The sequence below is a fragment of the Taudactylus pleione genome, unplaced genomic scaffold, assembly GCF_031769625.1.
Source record: "Taudactylus pleione unplaced genomic scaffold, aTauple2 ptg000469l, whole genome shotgun sequence".
Lineage (NCBI taxonomy): Eukaryota > Metazoa > Chordata > Amphibia > Anura > Myobatrachidae > Taudactylus > Taudactylus pleione.
The window spans coordinates 535,637-562,819 of NW_028284871.1; the positions used below are offsets into that span (position 1 = coordinate 535,637).

Below are 27,183 nucleotides of genomic sequence, written 5' to 3' on the forward strand. Positions count from 1 at the left end.
GGTGGGGTTGCTGGTTAGAGGTATACGCTGGCTTAGTGGAATAACTCATGGGTTCTCTGCACATACTGTAGTTATGGTGGAGTTGCTGGTTAGAGGTATAGGCTGGCTCAGTGGAATAACTCATAGGTGCTTTGCACATACTGTAGTTATAGTGGGGTTGCTGGTCAGAGGTATATAGAAGTACAGGCTGGCTTAGTGGAATAACTCATAGGTGCTCTGCACATACTGTTGTTATAGTGGGGTTGCTGGTTAGAGGTATAGGCTGGCTTAGTGGAATACCTCATAGGTGCTCTGCACATACTGTAGTTATAGTCGGGTTGCTGGTTAGAGGTATAGGCTGGCTTAGTGGAATAACTCATGGGTTCTCTGCACATACTGTAGTTACGGTGGGGTTGCTGGTTAGAGGTATAGGCTGGCTTAGTGGAATAACTCATAGGTGCTCTGCACATACTGTAGTTATAGTGGGGTTGCTGGTTAAAGGTATATAGAGGTATAGGCTGGCTCAGTGGAATAACTCATAGGTGCTCTGCACATACTGTAGTTATAGTGGGGTTGCTGGTTAGAGGTAAAGGCTGGCTTAGTGGAATAACTCATAGGTGCTCTGCACATACTGTAGTTATGGTGGGGTTGCTGGTTAGAGGTATAGGCTGGCTCAGTGGCCTAACTCATAGGTGCTCTGCACATACTGTAGTTATAGTGGGGTTGCTGGTTAGAGGTATAGGCTGGCTCAGTGGAATAACTCATAGGTGCTCTGCACATGCTGTAGTTATAGTGGGGTTGCTGGTTAGAGGTATAGGCTCGCTCAGTGGCCTAACTCATAGGTGCTCTGCACATGCTGTAGTTACGGTTGGGTTGCTGGTTAGAAGTATAGGCTGGCTCAGTGGAATAACTCATAGGTGCTCTGCACATACTGTAGTTACGGTGGGGTTGCTGGTTAGAGGTATACGCTGGCTCAGTGGAATAACTCATAGGTGCTCTGCACATACTGTAGTTACGGTGGGGTTGCTGGTTAGAGGTATAGGCTGGCTCAGTGGCCTAACTCATAGGTGCTCTGCACATACTGTAGTTATAGTGGGGTTGCTGGTTAGAGGTATAGGCTGGCTCAGTGGAATAACTCATAGATGCTCTGCACATACTGTAGTTATAGTGGGGTTGCTGGTTAGAGGTATAGGCTGGCTCAGTGGAATAACTCATAGGTGCTCTGCACATACTGTAGTTATAGTGGGGTTGCTGGTTAGAGGTATAGGCTGGCTCAGTGGAATAACTCATAGGTGCTCTGCACATAGTGTAGTTACGGTGGGGTTGCTGGTTAGAGGTATAGGCTGGCTCAGTGGAATAACTCATAGGTGCATTGCACATACTGTAGTTATAGTGGGGTTGCTGGTCAGAGGTATATAGAGGTATAGGCTGGCTCAGTGGAATAACTCATAGGTGCTCTGAACATACTGTAGTTATAGTGGGGTTGCTGGTTAGAGGTAAAGGCTGGCTTAGTGGAATAACTCATAGGTGCTCTGCACATACTGTAGTTATAGTGGGGTTGCTGGTTAGAGGTACAGGCTGGCTCAGTGGCCTAACTCATAGGTGCTCTGCACATACTGTAGTTATAGTGGGGTTGCTGGTTAGAAGTATAGGCTGGCTCAGTGGAATAACTCATGGTTTCTCTGCACATACTGTAGTTATAGTGGGGTTGCTGGTTAGAGGTATAGGCTGGCTTAGTGGAATAACTCATAGGTACTCTGCACATACTGTAGTTATGGTGGGGTTGCTGGTTAGAGGTATAGGCTGGCTCAGTGGCCTAACTCATAGGTGCTCTGCACATACTGTAGTTATAGTGGGGTTGCTGGTTAGAAGTATAGGCTGGCTTAGTGGAATAACTCATGGTTTCTCTGCACATACTGTAGTTATAGTGGGGTTGCTGGTTAGAGGTATAGGCTGGCTCAGTGGAATAACTCATGGGTGCTCTGCACATACTGTAGTTATGGTGGGGTTGCTGGTTAGAGGTATAGGCTGGCTCAGTGGCCTAACTCATAGGTGCTCTGCACATACTGTAGTTATAGTGGGGTTGCTGGTTAGAGGTATAGGCTGGCTCAGTGGAATAACTCATAGGTGCTCTGCACATACTGTAGTTATAGTGGGGTTGCTGGTTAGAGGTATAGGCTGGCTCAGTGGCCTAACTCATAGGTGCTCTGCACATACTGTAGTTATAGTGGGGTTGCTGGTTAGAGGTATAGGCTGGCTCAGTGGAATAACTCATAAGTGCTTTGCACATACTGTAGTTATAGTGGAGTTGCTGGTTAGAGGTATAGGCTGGCTCAGTGGAATAACTCATGGGTTCTCTGCACATACTGTAGTTATAGTGGGGTTGCTGGTTAGAGGTATAGGCTGGCTTAGTGGAATAACTCATAGGTGCTCTGCACATGCTGTAGTTATAGTGGGGTTCCTGGTTAGAGGTATAGGCTGGCTCAGTGGCCTAACTCATAGGTGCTCTGCACATTCTGTAGTTATAGTGGGGTTGCTGGTTAGAGGTATAGGCTGGCTTAGTGGAATAACTCATAGGTGCTCTGCACATACTGTAGTTATAGTGGGGTTGCTGGTCAGAGGTATAGGCTGGCTCAGTGGAATAACTCATAGGTACTCTGCACATACTGTAGTTATGGTGGGGTTGCTGGTTAGAGGTATAGGCTGGCTCAGTGGCCTAACTCATAGGTGCTCTGCACATACTGTAGTTATAGTGGGGTTGCTGGTTAGAAGTATAGGCTGGCTCAGTGAAATAACTCATGGTTTCTCTGCACATACTGTAGTTATAGTGGGGTTGCTGGTTAGAGGTGTAGGCTGGCTCAGTGGAATAACTCACAGGTGCTCTGCACATACTGTAGTTATGGTGGGGTTGCTGGTCAGAGGTAACAGCTGGCTCAGGGGCCTAACTCATAGGTGCTCTGCACATACTGTAGTTATGGTGGGGTTGCTGGTTAGAGGTATAGGATGGCTCAGTGGAATTACTCATAGGTGCTGTGCACATACTGTAGTTATGGTGGGGTTGCTTGTCAGAGGTATAGGCTGGCTCAGTGGAATAACTCATAGGTGCTCTGCTATTACTGTAGTTATGGTGGGGTTGCTGGTTAGAGGTATACGCTGGCTTAGTGGAATAACTCATGGGTTCTCTGCACATACTGTAGTTATGGTGGGGTTGCTGGTTAGAGGTATAGGCTGGCTCAGTGGAATAACTCATAGGTGCTTTGCACATACTGTAGTTATAGTGGGGTTGCTGGTCAGAGGTATATAGAAGTACAGGCTGGCTTAGTGGAATAACTCATAGGTGCTCTGCACATACTGTTGTTATAGTGGGGTTGCTGGTTAGAGGTATAGGCTGGCTTAGTGAAATACCTCATAGGTGCTCTGCACATACTGTAGTTATAGTCGGGTTGCTGGTTAGAGGTATAGGCTGGCTTAGTGGAAATACTCATGGGTTCTCTGCACATACTGTAGTTACGGTGGGGTTGCTGGTTAGAGGTATAGGCTGGCTTAGTGGAATAACTCATAGGTGCTCTGCACATACTGTAGTTATAGTGGGGTTGCTGGTTAAAGGTATAGGATGGCTCAGTGGAATAACTCATAGGTGCTCTGCACATAGTGTAGTTACGGTGGGGTTGCTGGTTAGAGGTATAGGCTGGCTCAGTGGAATAACTCATAGGTGCTTTGCACATACTGTAGTTATAGTGGGGTTGCTGGTCAGAGGTATATAGAGGTATAGGCTGGCTCAGTGGAATAACTCATAGGTGCTCTGCACATACTGTAGTTATAGTGGGGTTGCTGGTTAGAGGTAAAGGCTGGCTTAGTGGAATAACTCATAGGTGCTCTGCACATACTGTAGTTATGGTGGGGTTGCTGGTTAGAGGTATAGGCTGGCTCAGTGGCCTAACTCATAGGTGCTCTGCACATACTGTAGTTATAGTGGGGTTGCTGGTTAGAGGTATAGGCTGGCTCAGTGGAATAACTCATAGATGCTCTGCACATACTGTAGTTATAGTTTGGTTGCTGGTTAGAGGTATAGGCTGGCTCAGTGGAATAACTCATAGGTGCTCTGCACATACTGTAGTTATAGTGGGGTTGCTGGTTAGAGATATAGGCTGGCTCAGTGGCCTAACTCATAGGTGCTCTGCACATACTGTAGTTATAGTGGGGTTGCTGGTTAGAGGTATAGGCTGGCTCAGTGGAATAACTCATAAATGCTTTGCACATACTGCAGTTATAGTGGAGTTGCTGGTTAGAGGTATAGGCTGGCTCAGTGGAATAACTCATGGGTTCTCTGCACATACTGTAGTTATAGTGGGGTTGCTGGTTAGAGGTATAGGCTGGCTTAGTGGAATAACTCATAGGTACTCTGCACCTACTGTAGTTATGGTGGGGTTGCTGGTCAGAGGTAACAGCTGGCTCAGTGGAATAACTCATGGGTGCTCTGCACATACTGTAGTTACAGTGGGGTAGCTGGTTAGAGGTATAGGCTGGCTTAGTGGAATAACTCATAGGTGCTCTGCACATACTGTAGTTATAGTGGGGTTGCTGGTCAGAGGTATAGGCTGGCTCAGTGGAATAACTCATAGGTGCTCTGCACATACTGTAGTTATGGTGGGGTTGCTGGTCAGAGGTAACAGCTGGCTCAGGGGCCTAACTCATAGGTGCTCTGCACATACTGTAGTTATGGTGGGGTTGCTGGTTAGAGGTATAGGATGGCTCAGTGGAATTACTCATAGGTGCTCTGCACATACTGTAGTTATGGTGGGGTTGCTGGTCAGAGGTATAGGCTGGCTCAGTGGAATAACTCATAGGTGCTCTGCAATTACTGTAGTTATGGTGGGATTGCTGGTTAGAGGTAGAGGCTGGCTTAGTGGAATAACTCATGGCTTCTCTGCACATACTGTAGTTACGGTGGGGTTGCTGGTTAGAGGTATAGGCTGGCTCACTGGAATAACTCATAGGTGCTTTGCACATACTGTAGTTATAGTGAGGTTGCTGGTCAGAGGTATATAGAAGTACAGGCTGGCTTAGTGGAATAACTCATAGGTGCTCTGCACATACTGTAGTTATAGTGGGGTTGCTGGTTAGAGGTATAGGCTGGCTTAGTGGAATAACTCATAGGTGCTCTGCACATACTGTAGTTATAGTGGGGTTGCTGGTTAGAGGTATAGGATGGCTCAGTGGAATAGCTCATAGGTGCTCTGCACATAGTGTAGTTACGGTGGGGTTGCTGGCTAGAGGTATAGGCTGGCTCAGTGGAATAACTCATAGGTGCTTTGCACATACTGTAGTTATAGTGGGGTTGCTGGTCAGAGGTATATAGAGGTATAGGCTGGCTCAGTGGAATAACTCATAGGTGCTCTGCACATACTGTAGTTATAATGGGGTTGCTGGTTAGAGGTAAAGGCTGGCTTAGTGGAATAACTCATAGATGCTCTGCACATACTGTAGTTATGGTGGGGTTGCTGATTAGAGGTATAGGCTGGCTCAGTGGCCTAACTCATAGGTGCTCTCCAAATACTGTAGTTATAGTGGGGTTGCTGGTCACAGGTAACAGCTGGCTCAGTGGAATAACTCATAGGTGCTCTGCACATACTGTAGTTATAGTGGGGTTGCTGGTTAGAGATATAGGCTGGCTCAGTGGAATAACTCATAGGTGCTCTGCACATACTGTAGTTATAGTGGGGTTGCTGGTCAGAGGTATAGGCTGGCTCAGTGGAATAACTCATAGGTGCTCTGCACATACTGTAATTATAAAGGGGTTGCTGGTTAGAGGTATAGGATGGCACAGTGGAATAACTCATAGGTGCTCTGCACATACTGTAGTTATAGTGGTGTTGCTGGTTAGAGGTATAGGCTGGCTCAGTGGCCTAACTCACAGGTGCTCTGCACATACTGTAGTTATGGTGGGGTTGCTGGTTAGAGGTATGGGCTGGCTCAGTGGCCTAACTCACAGGTGCTCTGCACATACTCTAGTTATGGTGGGGTTGCTGGTAAGAGGTATAGGCTGGCTTAGTGGAATAACTCATAGGTGCTCTGCCCATACTGTAGTTATAGTGGAGTTGCTGGTTAGAGGTATAGGCTGGCTCAGTGGAATAACTCATAGGTGCTCTGTACATACTGTAGTTATAGTGGGGTTGCTGGTTAGAGGTATAGGCTGGTTCAGTGGAATAACTCATAGATGCTCTGCACATACTGAAGTTATGGTAGGGTTGCTGGTCAAAGTTATAGGCTGGCTCAGTGGTCTAACTCATAGGTGCTCTGTACATACTGTAGTTACAGTGTAGTTGCTGGTTAGAGGTATAGGATGGCTCAGTGGAATAACTCATAGGTGCTCTGCACATACTGTAGTTACAGTGTAGTTGCTGGTTAGAGGTATAGGATGGCTCAGTGGCCTAACTCATAGGTGCTCTGCACATACTGTAGTTATAGTGGGGTTGCTGGTCAGAGGTATAGGCTGGCTCAGTGTAATAACTCATATGTGCTCTGTACATACTGTAGTTATAGTGGGGTTGCTGGTTAGAGGTATAGTCTGGCTCAGTGGAATAACTCATAGGTGCTCTGCACATACTGTACTTATAGTGGGGTTGCTGGTTAGAGGTATAGGCTGGCTCAGTGTAATAACTCATAGGTGCTCTGTACATACTGTAGTTATAGTGGGGTTGCTGGTTAGAGGTATAGGATGGCTCAGTGGCCTAACTCATAGGTGCTCTGCACATACTGTAGTTATAGTGGGGTTGCTGGTTAGAGGTATAGGCTGGCTCAGTGTAATAACTCATAGGTGCTCTGCACATGCTGTCGTTACAGTGGGGTTGCTGGTTAGAGGTATAGGCTGGCTTAGTGGAATAACTCATAGGTGCTCTGTTCATACTGTAGTTATAGTGGGGTTGCTGGTTAGAGGTATAGGCTGGCTCAGTGGAATAACTCATAGGTGCTCTGCACATGCTGTAGTTACAGTGGGGTTGCTGGTTAGAGGTATAGTATGGCTCAGTGGAATAACTCATAGGTGCTCTGTTCATACTGTAGTTATAGTGGGGTTGCTGGTTAGAGGTATAGGCTGGCTCAGTGGAATAACTCATAGGTGCTCTGCACATGCTGTAGTTACAGTGGGGTTGTTGGTTAGAGGTATAGGCTGGTTCAGGGGAATAACTCATAGATGCTATGCACATACTGACGTTACGGTGGGGTTGATGGTTAGAGGTATAGGCTGGCTTAGTGGAATAACTCATAGGTGCTCTGCACATACTGTAGTTATAGTGGGGTTGCTGGTTAGAGGTATAGGATGGCTCAGTGGAATAACTCATAGGTGCTCTGCACATACTGTAGTTATGGTGGGGTTGCTGGTTAGAGGTATAGGCTGGCTTAGTGGAACAACTCATAGGTGCTCTGCACATACTGTAGTTATAGTGGGGTTGCTGGTTAGAGGTATAGGCTGGCTCAGTGGCCTAACTCATAGGTGCATACTGTAGTTATGATGGGGTTGCTGGTTAGAGGTATAGGCTGGCTCAGTGTCCTAACTCATAGGTGCTCTGCACATACTGTAGTTATAGTGGGGTTGCTGGTTAGAGGTATAGGCTGGCTCAGTGGAATAACTCATAGGTGCTCTGCACATACTGTAGTTATAGAGGTGTTGCTGGTTAGAGGTATAGGCTGGCTCAGTGGCCTAACTCATAGGTGCTCTGTACATACTGTAGTTATAGTGGGGTTGCTGGTTAGAGGTATAGGCTGGCTCAGTGGCCTAACTCATAGGTGCATACTGTAGTTATGGTGGGGTTGCTGGTTAGAGGTATAGGCTGGCTCAGTGTCCTAACTCATAGGTGCTCTGCACATACTGTAGTTATAGTGGGGTTGCTGGTTAGAGGTATAGGCTGGCTCAGTGGAATAACTCATAGGTGCTCTGCACATACTGTAGTTATAGAGGTGTTGCTTGTTAGAGGTATAGGCTGGCTCAGTGGCCTAACTCACAGGTGCTCTGCACATACTGTAGTTATGGTGGGGTTGCTGGTTAGAGGTATAGGCTGGCTCAGTGGAATAACTCATAGGTGCTCTGCACATACTGTAGTTATAGTGGGGTTGCTGGTTAGAGGTATAGGCTGGCTCAGTGGAATAACTCATAGATGCTCTGTACATACTGTAGTTATAGTGGGTTTGCTGGTCAGAGGAATAGGCTGGCTCAGTGGAATAACTCATAGATGCTCTGCACATACTGTAGTTATAGTGGGGTTCCTGGTTAGAGGTATAGGCTGGCTCAGTGGAATAACTCATAGGTGCTCTGCACATACTGTAGTTATAGTGTAGTTACTGGTTAGAGGTATAGGCTGGCTCAGTGGAATAACTCATAGGTGCTCTGTACATACTGTAGTTATAGTGGGGTTGCTGGTTAGACGTATAGGCTGGCTCAGTGAAATAACTCATAGGTGCTGTGCACATACTGTAGGGAAGGTGGGGCTGCTGGTTGGAGGTATAGGCTGGCTCAGTGGAATAACTCATAGGTGCTCTGCACATACTGTAGTTATAGTGGGCTGCTGGTCAGAGGTATAGGCTGGCTCAGTGGCCTAACTCATAGGTGCTCTGCACATACTGTAGTTACGGTGGGGTTGCTGGTTAGAGGTATAGGCTGGCTCAGTGGCCTAACTCATAGGTGCTCTGCACATACTACAGTTACGGTGGGGTTGCTGGTTAGAGGTATAGGCTGGCTCAGTGGAATAACTCATAGGTGCTCTGCACATACTGTAGTTATGGTGGGGTTGCTGGTTAGAGGTATAGGCTGGCTCAGTGGAATAACTCATAGGTGCTCTGCACATACTGTAGTTATAGTGTTGTTGCTGGTTAGAGGTATAGGCTGGCTCAGTGGAATAACTCATAGGTGCTCTGCACATACTGTAGTTACGGTGGGGTTGCTGGTCAGAGGTATAGGCTGGCTCAGTGGAATAACTGATAGGTGCTCTGCACATACTGTAGTTATGGAGGGGTTGCTGGTAAGAGGTATAAGCTGGCTCAGTGTAATAACTCATAGGTGCTCTGCACATACTGTAGTTACGGAGGGGTTGCTGGTAAGAGGTATAAGCTGGCTCAGTGTAATAACTCATAGGTGCTCTGCACATACTGTAGTTATAGTGGGCTTGCTGGTTAGCGGTATAGGCTAGCTCAGTGGACTAACTCATAGGTGCTCTGCACATACTGTAGTTATAGTGGGGTTGGTGGTTGAGGTATAGGCTGGCTCAGTGGAATAACTCATAGGTGTTCTGCCCATACTGTAGAGTGGGGTTGCTGGTTAGAGGTATAGGCTAGCTCAGTGGACTAACTCATAGGTGCTCTGCACATACTGTAGTTATAGTGGGGTTGCTGGTTAGAGGTATAGGCTGGCTCACTGGAATAACTCATAGGTGCTCTGCCCATACTGTAGTTATAGTGGGGTTGCTGGTTAGAGGTATAGGCTGGCTCAGTGGAATAACTCATAGGTGCTCTGCACATACTGTAGTTATAGTGGAGTTGCTGGTCAGAGGTATAGGCTGGCTCAGTGGCCTAACTCATAGGTGCTCTGCACATACTGTAGTTACAGTGGGGTTGTTGGTTAGAGGTATAGGCTGGCTCAGTGGCCTAACTCATAGGTGCTCTGCACATACTGTAGTTATAGTGGGGTTGCTGGTTAGAGGTATAGGCTGGCTTAGTGGAATAACTCATAGGTGCTCTGCACATGCTGTAGTTATAGTGGGGTTCCTTGTTAGAGGTATAGGCTGGCTCAGTGGCCTAACTCATAGATGCTCTGCACATTCTGTAGTTATAGTGGGGATGCTGGTTAGAGGTATAGGCTGGCTCAGTGGAATAACTCATAGGTGCTCTGCACATACTGTAGTTATAGTGGGGTTGCTGGTTAGAGGTATAGGCTGGCTCAGTGGCCTAACTCATAGGTGCTCTGCACATACTGTAGTTATGGTGGGTTTGTTGGTTAGAGGTATATGCTGGCTCAGTGTCCTAACTCATAGGTGCTCTGCACATACTGTAGTTATGGTGGGGTTGCTGGTTAGAGGTATAGGCTGGCTCAGTGTCCTAATTCATTGGTGCTCTGCACATACTGTAGTTATAATGGGGTTGCTGGTTAGAGGTATAGGCTGGCTCAGTGGAATAACTCATGGGTTCTCTGTACATACTGTAGTTACGGTGGGGTTGCTGGTTAGAGGTTTAGGCTGGCTCAGTGGAATAACTCATAGGTGCTCTGCACATACTGTAGTTATGGTGGGGTTGCTGGTTAGAGGTATAGGCTGGCTCAGTGGAATAATTCATAGGTGCTCTGCACATACTGTAGTTACGGTGCGGTTGTTGGTTAGAGGTATAGGCTGGCTCAGTGGATTAACTCATAGGTGCTCTGCACATACTGTACTTACGGAGGGGTTGCTGGTTAGAGGTATAGGCTGGCTCAGTGGAATAACTCATAGGTGCTCTGCACATGCTGTAGTTACGGTGGGGTTGCTGGTCAGAGGTATAGGCTGGCTCAGTGGAATAACTCATAGGTGCTCTGCACATACCGTAGTTATAGTGGGGTTGCTGGTTAGAGGTATAGGCTGGCTCAGTGGAATAACTCATAGGTGCTCTGCACATACTGTAGTTATAGTGGGGTTGCTGGTTAGAGGTATAGGATTGCTCAGTAGAATAACTCAAAGGTGCTCTGCACATACTGTAGTTACGGTGGGGTTGCTGGTCAGAGGTATAGGCTGGCTCAGTGGAATAACTCATAGGTGCTCTGCACATACTGTAGTTATGGTGGGGTTGCTGGTAAGAGGTATAGGCTGGCTCAGTGGAATAACTCATAGGTGCTCTGCACATACTGTAGTTATGGTGGGGTTGCTGGTAAGAGGAATAGGCTGGCTCAGTGGAATAAATCATAGGTGCTCTGCACATATTGTAGTTACAGTGGGGTTGCTGTTTAGAGGTATAGGCTGACTCAGGGGAATAATTCATAGATGCTCTGCACATACTGTAGTTATAGTGGGGTTGCTGGTTAGAGGTATAGGCTGGCTCAGTGGCCTAACTCACAGATGCTCTGCACATACTGTAGTTATAGTGGGGTTGCTGGTTAGAGGTATAGGCTGGCTCAGTGGAATAATTCATAGATGCTCTGCACATACTGTAGTTATGGTGGGGTTGCTGGTTAGAGGTATAGGCTGGCTCAGTGGCCTAACTCATAGGTGCTCTGTACATACTGTAGTTATAGTGGGGTTGCTGGTTAGAGGTATAGTCTGGCTCAGTGGAATAACTCATAGGTGCTCTGCACATACTGTAGTTATAGTGGGGTTGCTGGTTAGAAGTATAGGCTGGCTCAGTGGAATAACTCATGGGTGCTCTGCACATACTGTAGTTATAGTGGGGTTGCTGGTTAGAAGTATAGGCTGGCTCAGTGGAATAACTCATGGGTGCTCTGCACATACTGTAGTTATAGTGGGGTTGCAGGTTAGAGGTATAGGCTCGCTCAGTGGCCTAACTCATAGGTGCTCTGCACATACTGTAGTTATAGTGGGGTTGCTGGTTAGAGGTATAGGCTGGCTCAGTGGCCTAATTCACAGATGCTCTGCACATACTGTAGTTATAGTGGGGTTGCTGGTTAGAGGTATAGGCTGGCTCAGTGGAATAACTCATAGGTGCTCTGCACATACTGTAGTTATAGTGGGGTTGCTGGTTAGAGGTATAGGCTGGCTTAGTGGAATAACTCATAGGTGCTCTGTTCATACTGTAGTTATAGTGGGGTTGCTGGTTAGAGGTATAGGCTGGCTCAGTGGCCTAACTCATAGGTGCTCTGCACATGCTGTAGTTACAGTGGGGTTGCTGGATAGAGGTATAGGCTGGTTTAGTGGAATAACTCATAGGTGCTCTGCACATACTGTAGTTATAGTGGGGTTGCTGGTTAGAGGTATAGGCTGGCTCAGAGGCCTAACTCATAGGTGCATACTGTAGTTATGGTGGGGTTGCTGGTTACAGGTATAGGCTGGCTCAGTGGCCTAACTCATAGGTGCTCTGCACATATTGTAGTTATAGTGGGGTTGCTGGTTAGAGGTATAGGATGGCTCAGTGGAATAACTCATAAGTGCTCTGCACATACTGTAGTTATAGTGGTGTTGCTGGTTAGAGGTATAGGCTGGCTCAGTGGCCTATCTCATAGGTGCTCTGTACATACTGTAGTTATAGTGGGGTTGCTGGTTAGAGGTATAGGCTGGCTCAGTGGAATAACTCATAGGTGCTCTGTACATACTGTAGTTATAGTGGGGTTGCTGGTTAGAGGTATAGGCTGGCTCAGTGGCCTAACTCACAGGTGCTCTGCACATACTGTAGTTATGGTGGGGTTGCTGGTTAGAGGTATGGGCTGGCTCAGTGGCCTAACTCACAGGTGCTCTGCATATACTCTAGTTATGGTGGGGTTGCTGGTAAGAGGTATAGGCTGGCTTAGTGGAATAACTCATAGGTGCTCTGCCCATACTGTAGTTATAGTGGAGTTGCTGGTTAGAGGTATAGGCTGGCTCAGTGGAATAACTCATAGGTGCTCTGTACATACTGTAGCTATTGTGGGGTTGCTGGTTAGAGGTATAGGCTGGCTTAGTGGAATAACTCATAGATGCTCTGCACATACTGAAGTTTTGGTGGGGTTGTTGGTCAAAGTTATAGGCTGGCTCAGTTGTCTAACTCATAGGTGCTCTGCACATACTGTAGTTATAGTGGGGTTGCTGGTCAGAGGTATTGGCTGGCTCAGTGTAATAACTCATAGGTGCTCTGTACATGCTGTCGTTACAGTGGGGTTGCTGGTTAGAGGTATAGGCTGGCTCAGTGGAATATCTCATAGGTGCTCTGCACATACTGTAGTTATAGTGGGGTTTCTGGTTAGAGGTATAGGCTGGCTTAGTGGAATAACTCATAGGTGCTCTGTTCATACTGTAGTTATAGTAGGGTTGCTGGTTAGAGGTATAGGCTGGCTCAGTGGCCTAACTCATAGGTGCTCTGCACATGCTGTAGTTACGGTGGGGTTGCTGGTTAGAGGTATAGGATGGCTCAGTGGAATAACTCATAGGTAGTCTGTACATACTGTAGGTATGGTGGGGTTGCTGGTTAGAGGTATAGGCTGGCTCAGTGGAATAACTCATTGATTCTCTGTACATACTGTAGTTATAGTGGGTTTCCTGGTCAGAGGAAAAGGCTGGCTCAGTGGAATAACTCATAGGTGCTCTGCACATACTGTAGTTATAGTGGGGTTGCTGGTTAGAGGTATAGGCTGGCTCAGTGGAATAACCCATAGGTGCTCTGCACATACTGTAGTTATAGTGTAGTTACTGGTTAGAGGTATAGGCTGGCTCAGTGGAATAACTCATAGGTGCTCTGCACATACTGTAGTTATAGTGGGGTTGCTGGTTAGAGGTATAGGCTGGCTCAGTGGAATAACTCATAGGTGCTCTGCACATACTGTAGTGAAGGTGGGGCTGCTGGTTAGAGGTATAGGCTGGCTCAGTGGAATAACTCATAGGTGCTCTGCACATACTGTAGTTATAGTGGGCTGCTGGTCAGAGGTATAGGCTGGCTCAGTGGCCTAACTCATAGGTACTCTGCACATACTGTAGTTAAGGTGGGGATGCTGGTTAGAGGTATAGGCTGGCTCAGTGGAATATCTCATAGGTGCTCTGTTCATACTGTAGTTATGGTGGGGTTTCTGGTTAGAGGTATAGGCTGGCTCAGTGGAATAACTCATAGGTGCTCTGCACATACTGTAGTTATAGTGGGGTTGCTGGTTAGAGGTATAGGCTGGCTCAGTGGAATAACTCATAGGTGCTCTGCACATTCTGTAGTTACGGTGGGGTTGCTGGTCAGAGGTATAGGCTGGCTCAGTGGAAAAACTGATAGGTGCTCTGCACATACTGTAGTTACGGAGGAGTTGCTGGTAAGAGGTATAAGCTGGCTCAGTGGAATAACTCATAGGTGCTCTGCACATACTGTAGTTATTGTGGGGTTGCTGGTTAGAGGTATGGGCTGGCTCAGTGGAATAACTCATAGATGCTCTGCACATACTGTAGTTATAGTGGGGTTGCTGGTTAGAGGTATAGGCTGGCTCAGTGGCCTAACTCATAGGTGCTCTGCACATACTGTAGTTATAGTGGGGTTGGTGGTTGAGGTATAGGCTGGCTCAGTGGCCTAACCCATAGGTGCTCTGCACATACTGTAGTTATGGTGGGGTCGCTGGTTAGAGGTATAGGCTGGCTCAGTGGAATAACTCATAGGTGCTCTGCACATACTGTAGTTATAGTGGGGTTGCTGGTTAGAGGTATAGGCTGGCTCAGTGGAATAACTCATAGGTGCTCTGCACATACTGTAGTTATAGTGGAGTTGCTGGTCAGAGGTATAGGCAGGCTCAGAGGAATAACTCATAGGTGCTCTGTACATACTGTAGTTATGGTGGGGTTGCTGATTAGAGGCATAGGCTGGCTCAGTGGCCTAACTCATAGGTGCTCTGCAAATACTGTAGTTATAGTGGGGTTGCTGGTTAGAGGTATAGGCAGGCTCAGTGGAATAACTCATAGGTGCTCTGCACATACTGTAGTTATAGTGGGGTTCCTGGTTAGAGGTATAGGCTGGCTCAGTGGCATAACTCATAGGTGCTCTGCCCATACTGTAGTTATAGTGGGGTTGCTGGTTAGAGGTATAGGCTGGCTCAGTGTAATAACTCAGGTGCTCTGCACATGCTGTCGTTACAGTGGGGTTGCTGGTTAGAGGTATAGGCTGGCTCAGTGGAATAACTCACAGGTGCTCTGCACATACTGTAGGTATGGTGGGGTTGCTGGTTAGAGGTATAGGCTGGCTCAGTGGAATAACTCATTGATGCTCTGTACATACTGTAGTTATAGTGGGTTTCCTGGTCAGAGGAATAGGCTGGCTCAGTGGAATAACTCATAAGTGCTCTGTACATACTGTAGTTATAGTGGGGATGCTGGTTAGACGTATAGGCTGGCTCAGTGGAATAACTCATAGGTGCTCTGCACATACTGTAGTGAAGGTGGGGCTGCTGGTTAGAGGTATAGGCTGGCTCAGTGGAATAACTCATAGGTGCTCTGCACATACTGTAGTTATAGTGGGCTGCTGCTCAGAGGTATAGGCTGGCTCAGTGGCCTAACTCATAGGTGCTCTGCACATACTGTAGTTACGGTGGGGTTGCTGATTAGAGGTATAGGCTGGCTCAGTGGAATAACTCATAGGTGCTCTGCACATACTGTAGTTACAGGGGGGTTGCTGGTTAGAGGTATAGGCTGGCTCAGTGGAATAACTCATAGGTGCTCTGCACATACTACAGTTACGGTGGGGTTGCTGGTTAGAGGTATAGGCTGGCTCAGTGGAATAACTCATAGGTGCTCTGCACATACTGTAGTTATGGTGGGGTTGCTGGTTAGAGGTATAGGCTGGCTCAGTGGAATAACTCAAGGGTTCTCTGCACATACTGTAGTTTTAGTGGGGTTGATGGTTAGAGGTATAGGCTGGCTCAGTGGAATAACTCATAGGTGCTCTGCACATACTGTAGTTACGGTGGGGTTGCTGGTCAGAGGTATAGGCTGGCTCAGTGGAATAACTGATATGTGCTCTTCACATACTGTAGTTACGGTGAGGTTGCTGGTAAGAGGTATAAGCTGGCTCAGTGGAATAACTCATAGGTGCTCTGCACATACTGTAGTTATAGTGGGGTTGCTGGTTAGAGGTATAGGCTGGCTCAGTGGAATAACTCATAGATGCTCTGCACATACTGTAGTTATAGTGGGGTTGCTGGTTAGAGGTATAGGCTAGCTCAGTGGCCTAACTCATAGGTGCTCTGCACATACTGTAGTTATAGTGGGGTTGGTGGTTGAGTTATAGGCTGGCTCAGTGGCATAACTCATAGGTGCTCTGCACATACTGTAGTTATAGTGGGGTTGCTGGTTAGAGGTATAGGCTGGCTCAGTGGAATAACTCATAGGTGCTCTGCACATACTGTAGTTATAGTGGAGTTGCTGGTCAGAGGTATAGGCAGGCTCAGAGGAATAACTCATAGGTGCTCTGCACATACTGTAGTTATGGTGGGGTTGCTGGTTAGAGGTATAGGCTGGCTCAGTGGCCTAACTCATAGGTGCTCTGCAAATACTGTAGTTATAGTGGGGTTGCTGGGTAGAGGTATAGGCAGGCTCAGTGGAATAACTCGTAGGTGCTCTGCACATACTGTAGTTATAGTGGGGTTGCTGGTTAGAGGTATAGGCTGGCTCAGTGGAATAACTCATAGGTGCTCTGCACATACTGTAGTTATAGTGGGGTTGCTGATTAGAGGTATAGGCTGGCTCAGTGGCCTAACTCATAGGTGCTCTGCCCATACTGTAGTTATAGTGGGGTTGCTGGTTAGAGGTATAGGCTGGCTCAGTGGAATAACTCATAGATGCTCTGCACATACTGTAGTTATGGTGGGGTTGCTGGTTAGAGGCATAGGCTGGCTCAGTGGCCTAACTCGTAGGTGCTCTGCACATACTGTAGTTACAGTGGGGTTGTTGGTTAGAGGTACAGGCTGGCTCAGTGGAATAACTCATAGGTGCTCTGCACATACTGTAGTTACGGTGGGGTTGCTGGTTAGAGGTATAGGCTGGCTCAGTGGCCTAACTCATAGGTGCTCTGCACATACTGTACTTATAGTTGGGTTGCTGGTTAGAGGTATAGGATGGCTCAGTGACCTAACTCATAGGTGCTCTGCACATACTGTAGTTATAGTGGGGTTGCTGGTTAGAGGTATAGGCTGGCTTAGTGGAATAACTCATAGGTGCTCTGCACATGCTGTAGTTATAGTGGAGTTCCTGGTTAGAGGTATAGGCTGGCTCAGTGGCCTAACTCATAGGTGCTCTGCACATACTGTAGTTATAGTGGGGTTGCTGCTTAGATGTATAGGCTGGCTCAGTGGAATAACTCATAGGTGCTCTGCACATACTGTAGTTATAGTGGGGTTGCTGGTTAGAGGTATGGGATGGCTCAGTGGAATAACTCATAGGTGCTCTGCACATACTGTAGTTATAGTGGGGTTGCTGGTTAGAGGTAGAGGCTGGCTCAGTGGCCTAACTCATAGGTGCTCTGCACATACTGTAGTTATGGTGGGTTTGCTGGTTAGAGGTATAGGCTGGCTCAGTGTCCTAATTCATAGGTGCTCTGCACATACCGTAGTTATAGTGGGGTTGCTGGTTAGAGGTATAGGCTGGCTCTGTGTCCTAACTCATACGTGCTCTGCACATACCGTAGTTATGGTGTGGTTGCTGGTTAGAGGTATAGGCTGGCTCAGTGGCCTAACTCATAGGTGCTCTGCACATACTGTAGTTATGGTGGGGTTGCTGGTTAGAGGTATAGGCTGGCTCAGTGGCCTAACTCATAGGTGCACTGTACTTGCTGTAGTTATGGTGGGGTTGCTGGTTAGAGGTATAGGCTGGCTCAGTGGACTAACTCATAGGTGCTCTGCACATACTGTAGTTATAGTGGGGTTGCTGGTTAGAGGTATAGGCTGGCTCAGTGGCTTAACTCATAGGTGCTCTGCACATACTGTAGTTATAGTGGAATTGCTGGTTAGAGGTATTGGCTGGCTCAGTGGCCTAACTCATAGGTGCTCTGCACATACTGTAGTTATGGTGGGGTTGCTGGTTAGAGGTATAGGCTGGCTCAGTGGAATAACTCATAAGTGCTCTGCACATACTGTAGTTTTAATGGGGTTGCTGGTTAGAGGTATAGGCTGGCTCAATGGCCTAACTCACAGGTGCTCTACACATACTGTAGTTATAGTGGGGTTTCTGGTTAGAGGTATAGGCTGGCTCAGAGGCCTATCTCACAGGTGCTCTGCACATACTGTAGTTATAGTTGGGTTGCTGGTTAGAGGTATAGGCTGGCTCAGTGGCCTAACTCACAGGTGCTCTGCACATACTGTAGTTATAGTGGGGATGCTGGTTAGAGGTGGAATAACTCATAGATGCTCTGCACATACTGTAGTTATAGTGGGGTTGCTGGTCAGAGGTATAGGCTGGCTCAGTGGAATAACTCATAGGTGCTCTGCACATACTGTAGTTATAGTGGGGTTGCTGGTTAGAGGTATAGGCTGGCTCAGTGGGCTAACTCATAGGTGCTCTGCACATACTGTAGTTATAATGGGGTTGCTGGTCAGAGGTATAGGCTGGCTCAGTGGAATAACTCATAGGTGCTCTGCACATACTGTAGTTATGGTGGGGTTGCTGGTTAGAAGTATAGGCTGTCTCAGAGGAATAACTCATAGGTGCTCTGTACATGCTGTAGTTATAGTGGGGTTGCTGGTTAGAGGTATAGGCTGGATCAGTGGAATAACTCATAGGTGCTCTGAACATACTGTAGTTATAGTGTAGTTACTGGTTAGAGGTATAGACTGGCTCAGTGGAATAACTCATAGATGCTCTGCACATACTGTAGTTATGGTGGGGTTGCTGATTATAGGCATAGGCTGGCTCAGTGGCCTAACTCATAGGTGCTCTGCAAATACTGTAGTTATAGTGGGGTTGCTGGTTAGAGGTATAGGCAGGCTCAGTGGAATAACTCATAGGTGCTCTGCACATGCTGTAGTTATAGTGGGGTTCCTGGTTAGAGGTATAGGCTGGCTCAGTGGAATAACTCATAGGTTCTCTGCACATACTGTAGTTATAGTGGAGTTGCTGGTCAGAGGTATAGGCAGGCACAGAGGAATAACTCATAGGTGCTCTGCACATACTGTAGTTATGGTGGGGTTGCTGATTAGAGGCATAGGCTGGCTCAGTGACCTAACTCATAGGTGCTCTGCACATACTGTAGTTACGGTGGGATTGCTGGTTAGAGGTATAGGCTGGCTCAGTGGAATAACTCATAGGTGCTCTGCACATGCTGTAGTTATAGTGGGGTTCCTGGTTAGAGGTATAGGCTGGCTCAGTGGCCTAACTCATAGGTGCTCTGCACATACTGTAATTATGGTGGGGTTGCTGGTTAGAGGTATAGGCTGGCTCAGTGGGCTAACTCATAGGTGCTCTGCACATACTGTAGTTATAATGGGGTTGCTGGTCAGAGGTATAGGCTGGCTCAGTGGAATAACTCATAGGTGCTCTGCACATACTGTAGTTATGGTGGGGTTGCTGGTTAGAAGTATAGGCTGGCTCAGAGGAATAACTCATAGGTGCTCTGTACATGCTGTAGTTATAGTGGGGTTGCTGGTTAGAGGTATAGGCTGGATCAGTGGAATAACTCATAGGTGCTCTGAACATACTGTAGTTATAGTGTAGTTACTGGTTAGAGGTATAGACTGGCTCAGTGGAATAACTCATAGATGCTCTGCACATACTGTAGTTATGGTGGGGTTGCTGATTATAGGCATAGGCTGGCTCAGTGGCCTAACTCATAGGTGCTCTGCAAATACTGTAGTTATAGTGGGGTTGCTGGTTAGAGGTATAGGCAGGCTCAGTGGAATAACTCATAGGTGCTCTGCACATGCTGTAGTTATAGTGGGGTTCCTGGTTAGAGGTATAGGCTGGCTCAGTGGAATAACTCATAGGTTCTCTGCACATACTGTAGTTATAGTGGAGTTGCTGGTCAGAGGTATAGGCAGGCACAGAGGAATAACTCATAGGTGCTCTGCACATACTGTAGTTATGGTGGGGTTGCTGATTAGAGGCATAGGCTGGCTCAGTGACCTAACTCATAGCTGCTCTGCACATACTGTAGTTACGGTGGGATTGCTGGTTAGAGGTATAGGCTGGCTCAGTGGAATAACTCATAGGTGCTCTGCACATGCTGTAGTTATAGTGGGGTTCCTGGTTAGAGGTATAGGCTGGCTCAGTGGCCTAACTCATAGGTGCTCTGCACATACTGTAGTTATGGTGGGTTTGCTGGTTAGAGGTATAGGCTGGCTCAGTGTCCTAATTCATAGGTGCTCTGCACATACCGTAGTTATAGTGGGGTTGCTGGTTAGAGGTATAGGCTGGCTCTGTGTCCTAACTCATACGTGCTCTGCACATACCGTAGTTATGGTGTGGTTGCTGGTTAGAGGTATAGGCTGGCTCAGTGGCCTAACTCATAGGTGCTCTGCACATACTGTAGTTATGGTGTGGTTGCTGGTTAGAGGTATAGGCTGGCTCAGTGGCCTAACTCATAGGTGCACTGTACATGCTGTAGTTATGGTGGGGTTGCTGGTTAGAGGTATAGGTTGGCTCAGTGGACTAACTCATAGGTGCTCTGCACATACTGTAGTTATTGTGGGGTTGCTGGTTAGAGGTATAGGCTGGCTCAGTGGCTTAACTCATAGGTGCTCTGCACATACTGTAGTTATAGTGGAATTGCTGGTTAGAGGTATTGGCTGGCTCAGTGGCCTAACTCATAGGTGCTCTGCACATACTGTAGTTATGGTGGGGTTGCTGGTTAGAGGTATAGGCTGGCTCAGTGGAATAACTCATAAGTGCTCTGCACATACTGTAGTTTTAATGGGGTTGCTGGTTAGAGGTATAGGCTGGCTCAATGGCCTAACTCACAGGTGCTCTACACATACTGTAGTTATAGTGGGGTTTCTGGTTAGAGGTATAGGCTGGCTCAGAGGCCTATCTCACAGGTGCTCTCCACATACTGTAGTTATAGTTGGGTTGCTGGTTAGAGGTATAGGCTGGCTCAGTGGCCTAACTCACAGGTGCTCTGCACATACTGTAGTTATAGTGGGGTTGCTGGTTAGAGGTGGAATAACTCATAGATGCTCTGCACATACTGTAGTTATAGTGGGGTTGCTGGTCAGAGGTATAGGCTGGCTCAGTGGAATAACTCATAGGTGCTCTGCACATACTGTAGTTATAGTGGGGTTGCTGGTTAGAGGTATAGGCTGGCTCAGTGGGCTAACTCATAGGTGCTCTGCACATACTGTAGTTATAATGGGGTTGCTGGTCAGAGGTATAGGCTGGCTCAGTGGAATAACTCATAGGTGTTCTGCACATACTGAAGTTACGGTGGGGTTGCTGGTTAGAAGTATAGGCTGGCTCAGAGGAATAACTCATAGGTGCTCTGTACATGCTGTAGTTATAGTGGGGTTGCTGGTTAGAGGTATAGGCTGGCTCAGTGGAATAACTCATAGGTGCTCTGAACATACTGTAGTTATAGTGTAGTTACTGGTTAGAGGTATAGACTGGCTCAGTGGAATAACTCATAGATGCTCTGCACATACTGTAGTTATGGTGGGGTTGCTTATTAGAGGCATAGGCTGGCTCAGTGGCCTAACTCATAGGTGCTCTGCAAATACTGTAGTTATAGTGGGGTTGCTGGTTAGAGGTATAGGCAGGCTCAGTGGAATAACTCATAGGTGCTCTGCACATGCTGTAGTTATAGTGGGGTTCCTGGTTAGAGGTATAGGCTGGCTCAGTGGAATAACTCATAGGTTCTCTGCACATACTGTAGTTATAGTGGAGTTGCTGGTCAGAGGTATAGGCAGGCTCAGAGGAATAACTCATAGGTGCTCTGCACATACTGTAGTTATGGTGGGGTTGCTGATTAGAGGCATAGGCTGGCTCAGTGGCCTAACTCATAGGTACTCTGCACATACTGTAGTTACGGTGGGGTTGCTGGTTAGAGTTATAGGCTGGCTCAGTGGAATAACTCATAGGTGCTCTGCACATACTGTAGTTACGGTGGGGTTGCTGGTTAGAGGTATAGGCTGGCTCAGTGGAATAACTCATAGGTGCTCTGCACATACTGTAGTTACGATGGGGTTGCTGGTTAGAGGTATAGGCTGGCTCAGTGGCCTAACTCATAGGTGCTCTGCACATACTGTACTTATAGTTGGGTTGCTGGTTAGAGGTATAGGATGGCTCAGTGACCTAACTCATAGGTGCTCTGCACATACTGTAGTTATAGTGGGGTTGCTGGTTAGAGGTATAGGCTGGCTTAGTGGAATAACTCCTAGGTGCTCTGCACATGCTGTAGTTATAGTGGAGTTACTGGTTAGAGGTATAGGCTGGCTCAGTGGCCTAACTCATAGGTGCTCTGCACATACTGTAGTTATAGTGGGGTTGCTGCTTAGATGTATAGGCTGGCTCAGTGGAATAACTCATAGGTGCTCTGCACATACTGTAGTTATAGTGGGGTTGCTGGTTAGAGGTATGGGATGGCTCAGTGGAATAACTCATAGGTGCTCTGCACATACTGTAGTTATAGTGTGGTTGCTGGTTAGAGGTAGAGGCTGGCTCAGTGGCCTAACTCATAGGTGCTCTGCACATACTGTAGTTATGGTGGGTTTGCTGGTTAGAGGTATAGGCTGGCTCAGTGTCCTAATTCATAGGTGCTCTGCACATACCGTAGTTATAGTGGGGTTGCTGGTTAGAGGTATAGGCTGGCTCTGTGTCCTAACTCATACGTGCTCTGCACATACCGTAGTTATGGTGTGGTTGCTGGTTAGAGGTATAGGCTGGCTCAGTGGCCTAACTCATAGGTGCTCTGCACTTACTGTAGTTATGGTGGGGTTGCTGGTTAGAGGTATAGGCTGGCTCAGTGGCCTAACTCATAGGTGCACTGTACATGCTGTAGTTATGGTGGGGTTGCTGGTTAGAGGTATAGGCTGGCTCAGTGGACTAACTCATAGGTGCTCTGCACATACTGTAGTTATAGTGGGGTTGCTGGTTAGAGGTATAGGCTGGCTCAGTGGCTTAACTCATAGGTGCTGTGCACATACTGTAGTTATAGTGGAATTGCTGGTTAGAGGTATTGGCTGGCTCAGTGCCCTAACTCATAGGTGCTCTGCACATACTGTAGTTATGGTGGGGTTGCTGGTTAGAGGTATAGGCTGGCTCAGTGGAATAACTCATAAGTGCTCTGCACATACTGTAGTTTTAATGGGGTTGCTGGTTAGAGGTATAGGCTGGCTCAATGGCCTAACTCACAGGTGCTCTGCACATACTGTAGTTATAGTGGGGTTTCTGGTTAGAGGTATAGGCTGGCTCAGAGGCCTATCTCACAGGTGCTCTGCACATACTGTAGTTATAGTTGGGTTGCTGGTTAGAGGTATAGGCTGGCTCAGTGGCCTAACTCACAGGTGCTCTGCACATACTGTAGTTATAGTGGGGTTGCTGGTTAGAGGTGGAATAACTCATAGATGCTCTGCACATACTGTAGTTATAGTGGGGTTGCTGGTCAGAGGTATAGGCTGGCTCAGTGGAATAACTCATAGGTGCTCTGCACATACTGTAGTTATAGTGGGGTTGCTGGTTAGAGGTATAGGCTGGCTCAGTGGGCTAACTCATAGGTGCTCTGCACATACTGTAGTTATAATGGGGTTGCTGGTCAGAGGTATAGGCTGGCTCAGTGGAATAACTCATAGGTGCTCTGCACATACTGTAGTTACGGTGGGGTTGCTGGTTAGAAGTATAGGCTGGCTCAGAAGAATAACTCATAGGTGCTCTGTACATGCTGTAGTTATAGTGGGGTTGCTGGTTAGAGGTATAGGCTGGCTCAGTGGAATAACTCATAGGTGCTCTGAACATACTGTAGTTATAGTGTAGTTACTGGTTAGAGGTATAGACTGGCTCAGTGGAATAACTCATAGATGCTCTGCACATACTGTAGTTATGGTGGGGTTGCTGATTAGAGGTATAGGCTGGCTCAGTGGCCTAACTCATAGGTGCTCTGCAAATACTGTAGTTATAGTGGGGTTGCTGGTTAGAGGTATAGGCAGGCTCAGTGGAATAACTCATAGGTGCTCTGCACATGCTGTAGTTATAGTGGGGTTCCTGGTTAGAGGTATAGGCTGGCTCAGTGGAATAACTCATAGGTTCTCTGCACATACTGTAGTTATAGTGGAGTTGCTGGTCAGAGGTATAGGCAGGCTCAGAGGAATAACTCATAGGTGCTCTGCACATACTGTAGTTATGGTGGGGTTGCTGATTAGAGGCATAGGCTGGCTCAGTGGCCTAACTCATAGGTGCTCTGCACATACTGTAGTTACGGTGGGGTTGCTGGTTAGAGTTATAGGCTGGCTCAGTGAAATAACTCATAGGTGCTCTGCACATACTGTAGTTACGGTGGGGTTGCTGCTTAGAGGTATAGGCTGGCTCAGTGGAATAACTCATAGGTGCTCTGCACATACTGTAGTTACGATGGGGTTTCTGTTTAGAGGTATAGGCTGGCTCAGTGGATTAACTCATAGGTGCTCTGCACATACTGTAGTTATGGTGGGGTTGCTGGTTAGAGGTATAGGCTGGCTCAGTGGAATAACTCATAGGTGCTCTGCACATACCGTAGTTACGGTGGGGTTGCTGGTCAGAGGTATAGGCTGGCTCAGTGGAATAACTCATAGGTACTCTGCACATACTGTAGTTACGGTGGGGTTGCTGGTTAGAGGTATAGGCTGGCTCAGTGGAATAACTCATAGGTGCTCTGCACATACTGTAGTTATATTGGGGTTGCTGGTTAGAGGTATAGGCTGGCTCAGTGGATTAACTCATAGGTGCTCTGCACATACTGTAGTTATGGTGGGGTTGCTGGTTAGAGGTATAGGCTGGCTCAGTGGAATAACTCATAGGTGCTCTGCACATACCGTAGTTACGGTGGGGTTGCTGGTCAGAGGTATAGGCTGGCTCAGTGGAATAACTCATAAGTACTCTGCACATACTGTAGTTACGGTGGGGTTGCTGGTTAGAGGTATAGGCTGGCTCAGTGGAATAACTCATAGGTGCTCTGCACATACTGTAGTTATATTGGGGTTGCTGGTTAGAGGTATAGGCTGGCTCAGTGTCCTAACTCATAGGTGCTCTGCACATACTGTAGTTACGGTGGGGTTGCTGGTTAGAGGTATACGCTGGCTCAGTGGAATAACTCATAGGTGCTCTGCACATACTGTAGTTATAGTGGGGTTGCTGGTTAGAGGTATAGGCTGGCTCAGTGGCCTAACTCATAGATGCTCTGCACATACTGTAGTGATAGTGGGGTTGCTGGTCAGAGCTATAGGCTGGCTCAGTGGAATAACTCATAAGTACTCTGCACATACTGTAGTTACGGTGGGGTTGCTGGTTAGAGGTATAGGCTGGCTCAGTGGAATAACTCATAGGTGCTCTGCACATACTGTAGTTATAGTGGAGTTGCTGGTTAGAGCTATAGGCTGGCTCAGTGGAATAACTCATAGGTGCTCTGCACATACTGTAGTTATAGTGGGGTTGCTGGTTAGAGGTATAGGCTGGCTCAGTGGAATAACTCATAGGTGCTTTGCACATACTGTAGTTATGGTGGGGTTGCTGGTTAGAGGTATAGGCAGGCTCAGTGGAATAACTCATAGGTGCTCTGCACATACTGTAGTTATAGTGGGGTTGCTGGTTTGAATCCCAGAACCAGTGTTATTTATATTTCCTGTAATTTTCCCCCAGACTGAAAGATAACATTAGTAAAAGTCTCGCTATATACTTGGTCTTGCGGTGTCTTTGCTGAATGACTGCCAGGATTACTGCTTGTGGTGACCATGGAGATTCTGGTTTGAATCCCAGGACCAATGTTATTTATATTACCTGTAATTTTTCACCAGACTGAATGATAACATTAGTAAAAGTCTCGCTATATACTTGGTCATGCGGTGGCTCAGCTGAATGGCTGCAATGTTTACTGCTGGCGATGACCAAGGAGATCCTGGTTTGAATCCCTGGACCAATGTTATTTATATTACCTGTAATTTTCCCCCAGACTGTATGATAACATTGGTAAAAGTTTCCTTACATGCTTGGTCCTGTCTTGGCTCAGTGGTCTAGCTGATAGGCACTCTGCACATATGTGTGGTGGGGTCGCTAGTTCGAATCCCAGGATCAATGTTATTTATATTACCTGTAATTTTTCCCCAGACTGAATGATAACATTAGTAAAAGTCTCACTAAGTTCTTGGTCATGCGGTGGCTCAGCTGAATGGCTGCCAGCTTTACGGCTGGTGATGACCATGGAGATCCTGGTTCGAATCTCTGGCAGTCTGGTTGAGTTTCCTGTGGCACAGAGCACCTTGGGCTAGTGGATGATGGTTGGTATCCTCAGTGAGGTGTCCTAGGTTGGATTGTTGCACCGTGTGTTTATTTATTTAAGGTGCAACATCAACTATAAAGGACAGCCTTCTACAGGATCATCTACCACAGTCTACTAACAGGTGATCTGCCTACTTGGGGGCCTTTTGTCATTGTCATCCATCTTCCATAGAAGACACTCTACGGAGGAAGAGAAGACGAGAGAGTGCGAGAAGACGAAAGAAAGAGGAGGAAGAGAAGACGCGAGACCGGGCGGAGGAGGAGGAAGAGAAGACGAGAGAGGAGGAAGAGAAGACGAGAGAGAGGAAGAGAAGACGAGAGAGAGGAGGAGGAAGAGAAGACGAGAGAGAGAGAAGGAAGAAGACGAGAGAGAGGAAGAGAAGACGAGAGAGAGGAGGAAGAGAAGACGAGAGAGAGAGAAGGAAGAAGACGAGAGAGAGGAGGAGGAAGAGAAGACGAGAGAGAGAGAGAGAGAGGAGGAAGAAGACGAGAGAAAGAAGGAAGAGAAGGAAGATGACGAGAGGAGGAAGAGAAGACGAGAGATCGGGCGAAGGAAGAAGACGAGACCGGGCGGAGAAGGAAGAGAAGACCGCCTGGCCTCTCTCCTTCTCCGCCCGGTCTCGTCTTCTTCCTTCGCCCGATCTCTCGTCTTCTCTTCCTCCACCTCCTCTCTCTCGTCATCTTCCTTCTCTCTCTCTCTCGTCTTCTCTTCCTCCTCCTCTCTCTCGTCTTCTCTTCCTTCTTCCTTCTCTCTCTCTCTCTCTCTCGTCTTCTCTTCCTCTCTCTCTCTCGTCTTCTCTTCCTCTTCCCTCTCGTCTTCTCTTCCTCCTCCTCTCTCTCGTCTTCTTCCTTCTCTCTCTCTCGTCTTCTCTTCCTCCTCCTCCTCTCTCTCGTCTTCTCTTCCTCTCTCTCGTCTTCTTCCTTCTCTCTCTCTCGTCTTCTCTTCCTCCTCCTCTCTCTCGTCTTCTCTTCCTCTCTCTCGTCCTCCTCCTCTCTCTCGTCTTCTCGTCCTCCTCTCTCGTCTTCTCTTCCTTCTCCTCTCTCGTCTTCTCTCTCTCGTCTTCCTCCTCCTCTCTCGTCTTCTCTTCCTCCTCCTCTCTCTCGTCTTCCTCCTCCTCTCTCTCGTCTTCTCTTCCTCCTC

The 27,183-nt window shown here is 47.4% G+C and overlaps 1 protein-coding gene across 1 annotated transcript in view; it reads right to left on the minus strand.

The window, feature by feature from the left end:
• LOC148504052 (V-set and immunoglobulin domain-containing protein 2-like) overlaps positions 1 to 26,723 on the minus strand; it is a 196,695-nt gene extending 169,972 nt beyond the window's left edge. Inside the window, exons 1-2 of the mRNA XM_088448858.1 lie at positions 26,561 to 26,723; positions 26,178 to 26,222 (exon numbers count right to left, since the gene is read on the minus strand). Coding sequence (XP_088304984.1) covers positions 26,178 to 26,222; positions 26,561 to 26,723 — 208 coding nt within the window. The remainder of the gene's footprint in view (positions 1 to 26,177; positions 26,223 to 26,560) is intronic.
• Between the last annotated feature and the right edge of the window lie 460 nt (positions 26,724 to 27,183).